At 44.1% G+C, this 11,081-nt stretch overlaps 1 protein-coding gene across 2 annotated transcripts in view; it reads right to left on the bottom strand.

Moving 5' to 3' along the window:
- Positions 1-10,666, bottom strand: part of LOC310867782 (piezo-type mechanosensitive ion channel component 2-like) — a 65,318-nt gene extending 54,652 nt beyond the window's left edge. For both annotated transcript variants that reach the window (XM_083777906.1, XM_083777907.1), the window contains exons 1-3: positions 10,186-10,666; positions 6,452-6,532; positions 1,097-1,222 (exon numbers count right to left, since the gene is read on the bottom strand). In XM_083777906.1, coding sequence (XP_083634032.1) covers positions 1,097-1,222; positions 6,452-6,532; positions 10,186-10,249 — 271 coding nt within the window. In that variant the 5' untranslated portion in view covers positions 10,250-10,666. The remainder of the gene's footprint in view (positions 1-1,096; positions 1,223-6,451; positions 6,533-10,185) is intronic.
- Between the last annotated feature and the right edge of the window lie 415 nt (positions 10,667-11,081).

The raw sequence follows: 11,081 nt of genomic DNA on the forward strand, positions 1-11,081 counted from the left end.
AGCCTCCTGGCTTGGCACCATGGGATGGATTGCCGGTTAAGGTCCCTGTGACATAATAGTTACCAGTGTCATGGAGTCATGTCCATTTGTACTTGTACATCAAGCCGGCTCGCACTACTTATGAGTTGCCATTAAATATAAGACAAAAACCAAGGAAAATTGCTCAATGATTTAAATTAGTTTGTTTTGTTTGCACACAATAAAATATTGTTTTAGGTAGAGCCAGTTGTTCATTAGGTTTAGGGTTCTACTGTATAACCATGCAAGACAGGACTGTTCGTTCACTCTGCTAGTGACTGGAAACGCTACCAGAGCACCGCTTCATTCATGTAATCAATGTGCTTTGATAAAACATTAGTTAACATTTCATAAGAGTAAAAGTAAAGTAAAAAAGAAAACAGAAACATTACATTACAGTGCAGAAGAGTAATTTAAATGAAAGGCAGTGACAAACCGAAAAGTTTCTAGCTGTGATTTCAATGAACTTAGCAGACCTGCAGTTTTCAGGGGAATTTGTTCCAGATATATAAAAACTGAATGCTGCTTCTCCGCGTTTAGTTTAGATTTTAGGGAGAGAAAGCAGACCTTTGCCAGTTTACCTGAGCGATCTGGATGGTTCATGATATCGCGCAAGATTTGGGCCACAAAATTAACCATTAAAAAAAACAGTATATTATTTGACATACATGGAGCCAGTATAAGGATTTAATAACAGGAGTGATGTTCTCCACATTCTTGGTATTATGAAGGACTCGATCAGCAGTGTTCAGAATCAACTCGTCTGGTCCATTCTGGGAGAGCTGTAAATGTGAATGTTCCCAATCCTGTCAAGACATCAGTCCTTAATCTGCTATAATGTATTTTTGACGTGATAGTAGGCTGACTTTGTGATTGTGTTAATAATGTGGTTGTTCAAATTCAGGTCCGAGTCCATGACTACACCAAGGTTTTTTGGCTTGTCTTGACATGAACGATTATTTCAAGCTGGGCAAAGACTTTGGGGACCCACCTGGGGGTCCCGACCCCTTCAGTTTGGGAACCACTTGTCCACATACAGTAAGTACAGTATGGCAGCATATTGTGTCGTGGTACTTACAGTTATATTCAGGTTCCAGGGTCCCTGTGGCCAGCAGAGAGCTCACACACACCTGAAACACCAGCTGTAACGACAGGAACACGACGCTGCTCGCACACACACACTTCACCAAGCTGCCTGGGACACCTACACATGCGCACACACACACACACACACACGCACACGCACACGCACACGCACACGCACACGCACACGCACACACACACACACACACACACACACAAATTTAAACAATGCATTCATGTCCACCCAAAGGAGATCATAAATATACTGTACAGTGCAGTGTGTCAAACAGGAAACGCATATCGTCGCTGTAAATCTGTACGTCGGGCAGAAACCTTGTATCTCCAAAATTGAAATGTTGAGAGAGACAGTTGAGACAGTGGCCTTGTGGTTAGAGTGTCTGCCCTGAAACTGGGAGGTCGGGGGTTCGATCCCCGGCCGGATCATACCAAAGACACAAAGACGAAAAAATGGGACCCAATGCCTCCCTGCTTATTTGGCACATCAAAGGGTTGGATTGGGGGGTTCAAATCAACTAATCAAATGATTCCCGAGCGTGGCACGGCTACAGCTCAGTGAGCTCACTGCTCCTTGGCAGCGGCTCGCCGCTCCAAGAGATGGGTCAAATGCGGAGAACACATTTCACCGCGGTAACGTGTGTACAACTTTGAATGTTTTGTTTTTTTCCGTCATTTAACGCCCCCAACTGCATCATACAAGAGTGTTGAGCAAAAGTTACAAAAGAAATCACACCCGTGTGAAGAGAGGTGAAGTCTAACTCATGTTAGCCTGAGCTAACGTGTTAGGTTTCTGGTCTAGAGGGGCGGGTCGCGGCTCAGATTTGCGCACGCCCTGATTGGATCTCATCGATCTGTCCGTCACCCCCGGCCCCTCCTCTCCCCCCTAGTGCAGCGCTACGCCTACGTCACATCATTTGGAGCGACGCCCACCCGGAAGGGTTGACTCCCACTTTTAGACCAGAGCGGCCAATGCGTTCCTCCAGGCTTTCAATTTTTGCACCAACAAAAATGAAAGCCTGGTACCGAGGCTAAACTCATGTTGATTAGGTGATGTAATGGTGATGTAAAACAAACGGCGCCAACGCAAACATTAAATTATCTTTATTGTTAATGGCATTTAATGTTTGTGTTAGGGACAAGATGACGTACATTTTCCCTTCATTGTCGATGGCGTTTTTAAAACAAACATTGAACTAAAAACAAACATTAAACCTGTATATAGGAGGGGCTAGCGCCCCTACAAAATAGACAATCACACTGTCACTTGTGGACATACAAGGTTTCTATTCCACCTGCAGCTGAGCCAATCACATGACGCTGCGAGAAACAAACTGACCCGGAAAAGGAAAGCGGGAATTCCTTGTGGAAAAAGGCATCTGCACAGAGCCTATGTGAAGCACTTAAGGAGGTGGAACTCCCGCCATTTTGAATACATAAAGTACATGCACCGTATAGGAAATAGTGTTATGAGGGCAACATGGCTGATTACTGTGTCTTGTTCCCCAAGGAACCTCGAGTTAGACCTCAGAGGAAGGAAGACTGGACAGACAATTGGACTGAGGGACCGGCTGTTCGAGAGACTGATTTGATTCTGGGACATTGTTTTAACATTTTATAATGCTGTTATGTACCGTTTTAATCGAATTAAACAGTGTACTTACCACTGACCCTTTTTTATTTTTAAGAAACAGTGGTACAGTTTAATGGTCAATAAACAGGTGGCTTTTAAAGGAATACTTCACCCCAAAAAATAAATACTGTCTCTCAAATGACAATTTTAGTCAAATAAAATTATATATTTGCTGACACTACAACTATATAAAATAATAATATAAACAACTTGCCTACTGGTGATCCCAGTTCAAAGAGAATGTTTTAAAATACACTATTGCTCTTGTTAAGATTTGTCTCCTATTAACTTCAATTGGATTATTGGCCCAGGAATGTGACAAAAAAAGAAACCTCCATGTGTTCAATGCTGCAAATGTTGGGCTTTCCTTAACACTTCAGGGTGGTCAATAAATCTTTGTGTGATAGGAAGTTCCTTTTTAAATTAAATATCTCAAAATATAACATGAAACAACATGAATCCAGCTTAAAAAGATCATGTGCAACAGGCCTGGAATTTTGTTATTTTAGGGGCATTGTTTGAGGGCACAAAGGCCAACTGGCAGAGCAGGAAGGCCACCCTTAACCGGGTGATTTCATTTTAGTATAATTTTGTACAAGAACAGCATCAGTTTTTGCAAATTTGGCAAATTACCAATATTGTGCAAAGACACTGAAGTAAGGGTCACATGAATCACATGAGCATTCACAGATTAGAGATTGTATTGTATTTCCCTACAAAAGGTTATTTTCATTCAAATTAAATGTGATTGGACTTGCGCTAATAATGACTTTAGTTGATTTTTCACTCTTTAAAATATAGTATTTCTTAATTAGTAATAATATCAGATTAATATTAATACTATAATAATAATTTGGTTAGCCTAATATTAGGCAGGTTTTTATAAATTTTTCGTAGATTTCTCTCTCTCCCTCTTGCACGCACCCAAGGGCGCGTGCACGCACGCACGCACACTTTTTTGCAGCCACATGATTATCACGAATAAGTTGGGACCCGTGGAGTCTGGACCCGTTAGCGTTAGCTGCAGCTTTTTAGTTTTTTTCCCTCACATGTTAGACCCCCTGTAACGTTTTTGGTGGATACACATTCCTTAACTATGCCGGTATTTAAGTTCTAACATCAAACAGCAGCTCAGTCAAATACCAACCTACTGTACCACTGCCACTGGTTACATGTGCAGCGTTTCACTCGATGTTGTCCAATACATTTTTTATAAGAATCTCAAATGCTGCGTTCTCACTGTCTGGCAGATGCAAAAGATACAAAGATACACAGCGTATTTGTAGCTTTGTATCGTTGTAGCTGAAACTGAAACCAGCTCAACTTATTTGTAGCTGTTGTAAAACTTCAAATGCATCTTTGTATCGTCATATCGCTGGCTTCCATTGAAAATGAATGGTAGACTGTATCTTTGCATCTGCCCGCGTGAACGCAGCAACTTGTGTGTGGAGCGTATAGAGGAGAAAGGTGAAATAAGCTGAGGCGCCAGCGGGGGGGCATCAAGGCCACTGTGGCCGTAGGGCATGTCATTTTGGCACACGGCCAGAGAGAGGCGCAACGAGGCCCACGGCCGACGTCAAATTCCTTCCCTGGTGTGCAAACAAAGAGGTCTATGAAGCCATCTATGAAATCTAGTATGAAGAAGTTTAATCTCACAATTCCATATGATTATCCCTGCTTTTGATATGATTCTTTCTTAACTTAGCAAACACACACACACGTCACACACACACACACACACACACACACACAGACCCCCCCCCCCCCCCCCCCCGAGGATGTCTTCCTCAGGAAATCCAACATAATGCACCATGTTGTCCCTAAGGTCGCATGAGTCGTTGCCAAGAACCTGGGTCTATTTTAACAGGAAGTGGATGACTCACTTTACGGCATCACATCCTGTCTTCGTTAGTCTGTGTGTGTGTGTGTGTGTGTGTGTGTGTGTGTGTGTGTGTGTGTGTGTGTGTGTGTGTGTGTGTGTGTGTGTGTAGCCTCTGGGATTTGTCCAATTTCATGTCACAGTGAATAGTATACAGTCACACAAACCTATACTGCACGTGCACGCACAGTCACACACACACACACACACACACACACACACACACACACACACACACACACACACACACACACACACCATGATATGTGTTTGTGTCTGACATCAATGTCCATTAATAATGCTATTAATATTTCAGGGGTTTTCATGATTCAGAATCAGAACAAACAACACCGTTCAAGCCCTAAAAGAGCCACTAAGCTACTTCCTGTTACCACAGGACATTCTTCCTGGGTTTACCCAGAGCCATCTAATAGAAGAGTTGCGATATTGAGGGGGCAGAAAACAGCACGGTCACGTGGTTCATGTACTCACGCGAGCCCATAGACTCCAATGCATTCCGTAAACTTCCGGTTGTCCCTAGCCGAAGCCTGGACTGGTCCCATGAAGTGAACTGAGTTTGCGTAACTCTGTCTACACTCTATGGCTCTGGGTTTAAACATACTAATACAACTTAAATGTGCTTATAATGTAGAGCTGGACGATATAGCTTCAAAGTTAGCATGCTGAAATAGAAGCTATTGTTCTGGCATTATTATAAAGTGACTCTCAGTCATAACTGCCAGGTACTCTTGCTCTTGTAGAGCCCGTTTTCTTCGTTTCCGACATTCTTTTGTTGGGTCCCTCACTGTGTTTTGTCATGGCTTTCCTGTAGCTCCAGTTAGCTCATAGCATTTAACTGCTGTTGCCACTCGCTCCGCGCTGCGGCGTTCAGAGTATGGGCAGTCATTCATGACTAAGTCGTGTTTAGCGTCGTCTTTGCGATCGTCAGTAGTGGTGCGTGCAAATGTAGGCCAGGCTGCTTCGCACCTGGCAAAGAACGACCTGAAATCTTGTTTGAAATGAACAAACCTGCCTATACCGATTTTGTTTCTGAACTGTCCACAAGCCCTGTCACCTTTTCAACCAAAAATAACTTTGGTTCTAGAACTGATTCCGTTGTAAATTATTGTAACCTGTGCTTTCACGGAATCGTTTGTTTCCACCACTTTTAAGCAACAGTTATACAGTAGGCGCCTGCCTGTGGAGCAGGCCCAGTGTACCCATTGCCCCCCAGTTTTCCAGATAGTTTGCCATTGTTTTTCCTTTAAAAAGAATTATGATTATTATTTTTCTTTTTTGCTTGCTTTAGCCATTGTTTATATCACTTGATCTGCATCTTCCAACCTGAAGAATAGTGACACGCCCACTTTGGTTCCCAGTTCAGGGCAAGAAAAGGGGTTCCAGTTCCGAACCAACTTCTAGGGTAAATCCTGACAGATTTCTGAAATACCTACAATGTACAGTATGTTTCTATATCAGTGGTGCTCAATATTTCATGTCAAGGACCCCAAAAAGTATATGTAATTGGCCGCCGACCCCATCTGAAAATATGTATAGTTCCAGGGACCTCCCCCAGAAGCAAAGATTTTCGTTAAAAACGTTCACTCCGAAAGAATATATATTCAAAGATTTGCGACACATTTTGACGATTTTTCAAAAATAGCAGACCTACAAGCTCGTAGCTATGAACATTATAACATAACATAATGTTTAAAACACCAAAAGGGTTCCCCCCCCCCCCCCCCCCCCACAAGGACCTCTGGTTGAAAACCACTGACTTAACATGATGCTAGGCTACGGTTGTAAGTAAGTGAAGTGTTTACCTCTGGGTTCAGCAGCCAATGGGAGCAGCAGTAGAACGACCAGGTAGACCAATGAGAATCCATTAAACCTGAATGCGCATGCTGAGCACGCACACACACACACACACACACACACACACACACACACACACACACACACACATTAATAAATCAGGCAAAGAAAGTATAGAGAGAGGAGAGAGAGAGTTAGTCTGCCAGGGGCAACCACGAGCCCTGGATGGAAGCCGACGTGACTGTGTCTTTGTACTTAATAATCAGTGTATATAAAATATTGATTCCCCATCGAATCTCCCAGTTTAACATACCAACATTTGTTCCTGTGAAGCAGTTGGTTTACTTTAAGCTTACTTATTGAGATCATAAATATTCCTCCCTGTCTGTCTGTCTGTCTGTCTGTCTGCCTGTCTGTGAGCAGCGGTGGTCTGGAATGTCATTCCAGTCTCTTCTAGCAGTGCACTGGGAGCGGGTGGAGTAGTACCGACCTTGCCTTAAGGTTTATTCGGTGAATGAATAGTGTCATGTTGAGTATCAACATTTATTGCGATCGGTACAATGATGTTTCCAGCCATGGTGAGACTGCAGTCGGTTATCAGGTGCTGTTCGACAACTTCGACAGATTCGAGAGAACACAGTTGTATGAGAGTAGTAGTGCTATCATCAGAAAGGTCAATGCCGGTTCAGGTCATTTGACAGCTCCTTATATGAATGTTGCATTCATTCATGGACAAAATGCTGTTTTACATTTTTTATTTCAAAATGCGCTCCTGTTTGAACAACTTGTTTTTCCAAACGGCCACACAGGGTGACACGTGATCTGACAGCTGTCGCTCATAACCTCAGACACACTTGGTTTTAGTGTGTCGTCAGGCCGGGGTTTTTTTGCGGCACGAAGCTGTAATGTGAACGGGGCGTGAGGCTGCGCACAGGATTACACCCGTCTTATTAGAGCAGCATGTCTCAAATAGAACTGGGAGCCTGTCCATGCAGGGCTTTAAAGGTAATAAGTAAAATCTCTTAAGACAGCAATAACAATGGGTGGAGGGACGGGGAAGGAGAGAAAGGGAAAACTGCCCTGTCTAAATGCTCTGAATACCAGTGGCGAGCAGCTAAGATGGGCGTGATGTGGTCATGGTCACATTAGTGAGTGGAGTTCTGGGTGAGTGGGTGTGACTTCATCACTGAGGCCAGGCTATAGACCAGAGCAGAGGAGGCGGTTCCCGGTTACACCAATCTAAGCGTGATGAGATGAAAGCATGAATGACCTTTTCAGGACCAGGGGTCGGACAGGAATGAGAGGAGGGACCCTGGCACCGGCTGCCAAGATACATATGGTAAAATAGTTTGTCAGTTCTCAATCCTTCGCACGCACACGCTCGCACGCACGCACGCATGCACGCATGCATGCACGATTGCACGCACGCACACACACTTAAATATGCGGGACACACATGGTCAATTAGCTGACCTTTGACCTGTGACATCACTAACGGTCAGGAGAGGTCGCCAGGTTCATCGTTCCTGCTGGGAACCACTTTCTAAAGGCCTGATTTTTACCAAATATCCGTCGCTGACAGGCAGAAACTCCTCAGTAACCTAGAGTATCTTCAGTAACTCCAGTTATTTAAACCAGGGGTTTCCAACAGGTATGGTCCACGGAAGTGAAATGGTCCCTGACCATTCAATTGGTAATGTAAAATTATTTGTTTTTAAAAAATGTGCTTTCCACTAGTTGAGAAACACAGTGAACTGAATGACCTGGTGACCTACTGTGTGATGACCGTCCATAGCATTTAGTCATTTTACTGACAAATTGGAGTTCAAGAAATTCAACAGAAAAAGGGAGTTGGAATCTCAAGAGGGGGAAGTGCCCTATACTGCCAACTACTAGTGGTTCTCAATGTGGGGTCTGGGGACCTACAGGGGTCCTTGAGGGGGTTTCAGGGCATCTAAATCACTTTAACCACCTTAACCCAAATACATCTGCTATTTTGACACATTTCGTAATAATCCTGCAACAACACAAATCGGGTCTGCGGCCAAATATCAGTTTTGGGGGTCCTGATAGAGAAGCATTGAGGGGTCATGTCATGGTGGTCTATAGAGAAGCATTGAGGGGTCATGTCATGGTGGTCTATAGAGAAGCATTGAGGGGTCATGGTGGTCTATAGAGAAGCATTGAGGGGTCATGGTGGTCTATAGAGAAGCATCGAGGGGTCATGGTGGTCTATAGAGAAGCATTGAGGGGTCATGGTGGTCTATAGAGAAGCATTGAGGGGTCATGTCATGGTGGTCTATAGAGAAGCATTGAGGGGTCATGGTGGTCTATAGAGAAGCATTGAGGGGTCATGGTGGTCTATAGAGAAGCATTGAGGGGTCATGTCATGGTGGTCTATAGAGAAGCATTGAGGGGTCATGTCATGGTGGTCTATAGAGAAGCATTGAGGGGTCATGTCATGGTAGTCTATAGAGAAGCATTGAGGGGTCATGGTGGACTATAGAGAAGCATTGAGGGGTCATGTCATGGAGGTCTATAGAGAAGCATCGAGGGGTCATGGTGGTCTATAGAGAAGCATTGAGGGGTCATGGTGGTCTATAGAGAAGCATTGAGGGGTCATGTCATGGTGGTCTATAGAGAAGCATTGAGGGGTCATGTCATGGAGGTCTATAGAGAAGCATTGAGGGGTCATGGTGGTCTATAGAGAAGCATTGAGGGGTCATGGTGGTCTATAGAGAAGCATTGAGGGGTCATGGTGGTCTATAGAGAAGCATTGAGGGGTCATGTCATGGAGGTCTATAGAGAAGCATCGAGGGGTCATGGTGGTCTATAGAGAAGCATTGAGGGGTCATGTCATGGTGGTCTATAGAGAAGCATTGAGGGGTCATGGTGGTCTATAGAGAAGCATTGAGGGGTCATGGTGGTCTATAGAGAAGCATTGAGGGGTCATGGTGGTCTATAGAGAAGCATTGAGGGGTCATGTCATGGTGGTCTATAGAGAAGCATTGAGGGGTCATGTCATGGTGGTCTATAGAGAAGCATTGAGGGGTCATGTCATGGTGGTCTATAGAGAAGCATTGAGGGGTCATGTCATGGTGGTCTATAGAGAAGCATTGAGGGGTCATGTCATGGTGGTCTATAGAGAAGCATTGAGGGGTCATGTCATGGTGGTCTATAGAGAAGCATTGAGGGGTCATGTCATGGTGGTCTGGGTGAAGAGAAACGCGGTGTCCTTCCCTCTACCATGTGTTTTTAACCTATATAAACTATATATATATATATATATATATATATATATATACTGTATGTTGTTAATGCACTCTCTCTCTCTCTCTCTTTCTGGTTACGAAACCGTTTTATATATACTGTATATTCAACCATATGTGTGTGTGTGTGTGTGTGTGTGTGTGTGTGTGTGTGTGTGTGTGTGTGTGTGTGTGTGTGTGTGTGTGTGTGTGTGTGTGTGTGTGTGTGTGTGTGTGTCTCTAACACACACACACACACACACACACACACACACACACACACACACACACACACTGGCATAGACACTTAGACAGACAGACAGACAGACAGAAAGACAGACAGACAGGCAGACAGACAGGCAGACAGACAGACAGACAGACAGACAGACAGACAGACAGACAGACAGACAGACAGACAGACAGACAGACAGACAGACAGACAGACAGACAGACAGACAGACAGACAGACAGACAGACAGACAGACAGGTATTACCTGCGGTCAGACAGACAGGTAGAAGCAGTCTGAACATCAGACCGACCAGGAGTTCTGGAGCCATGATGATGAATGATGCTGCTGGCTGTGCTGTGGGTCCGACTCCAAATCAAACCCTATCTGGACAGTACGTCCACTCCTATACACTGTACAATACTAAACTACAACACAAATTACATTTCATTAAACTGACTCAACTAAACCAACCCCACTGGAGACAGACAGACAGAGAGACAGACAGAGAGAGAGAGAGAGAGAAATAGACAGACAGAAAAACTGGGGTTCGGTCAGTCAGTTGTTTACTACTGACGGTGAAAAACACTTTTTAAAAATCCACATGTTGTGTTTTTGTTTGATAATCCAGATGTTTTTTTCCCGTGTTTCCTTCTTCTTCTTCTTCTTCTTCTTCTTCTTTCAGTTAAAACAAACAAATAAATAAATTAACATATTTAAAAGCCTCCGCTGAACTCTGAGTTCGCTCCGCTCGAGACTTTTCTCTTCTTCAAGTTCTCTGTGACTCGCGCGCGTGCACGCGCCTCCTCCTCCTCCAGCCCTGACTGCACGGCACGCGTCTCACATCCCATCGCCCGGGAGGACGGACGGACTGACTGACGCGCTGTCATTGGCCACTCGGTTGCCACGGTGACCGCTGATTGATTGATTGATTGATTGAAGTAGTTTGCAGAATTACAGTACATTTCAAGCACAACTCAATACAAAAACTGTTAACTGTGAGTGGACGACCCAATAAAGCACTACACTTGTTTACAAGAGGGTCCATCAACTACTAGACAACTACTAGCTCTGGAGTGGACTGATGCTGACATTTTCAAGATGTACAATTTACAATGTACAATTTAGGCATTTAGCAGACGCTCTTAATCCAGAGCGACTTA

Source organism: Protomyctophum parallelum (assembly GCF_964188405.1).
Source record: "Protomyctophum parallelum genome assembly, chromosome: 12".
In the NCBI taxonomy this organism is placed as follows: Eukaryota; Metazoa; Chordata; class Actinopteri; order Myctophiformes; family Myctophidae; genus Protomyctophum; species Protomyctophum parallelum.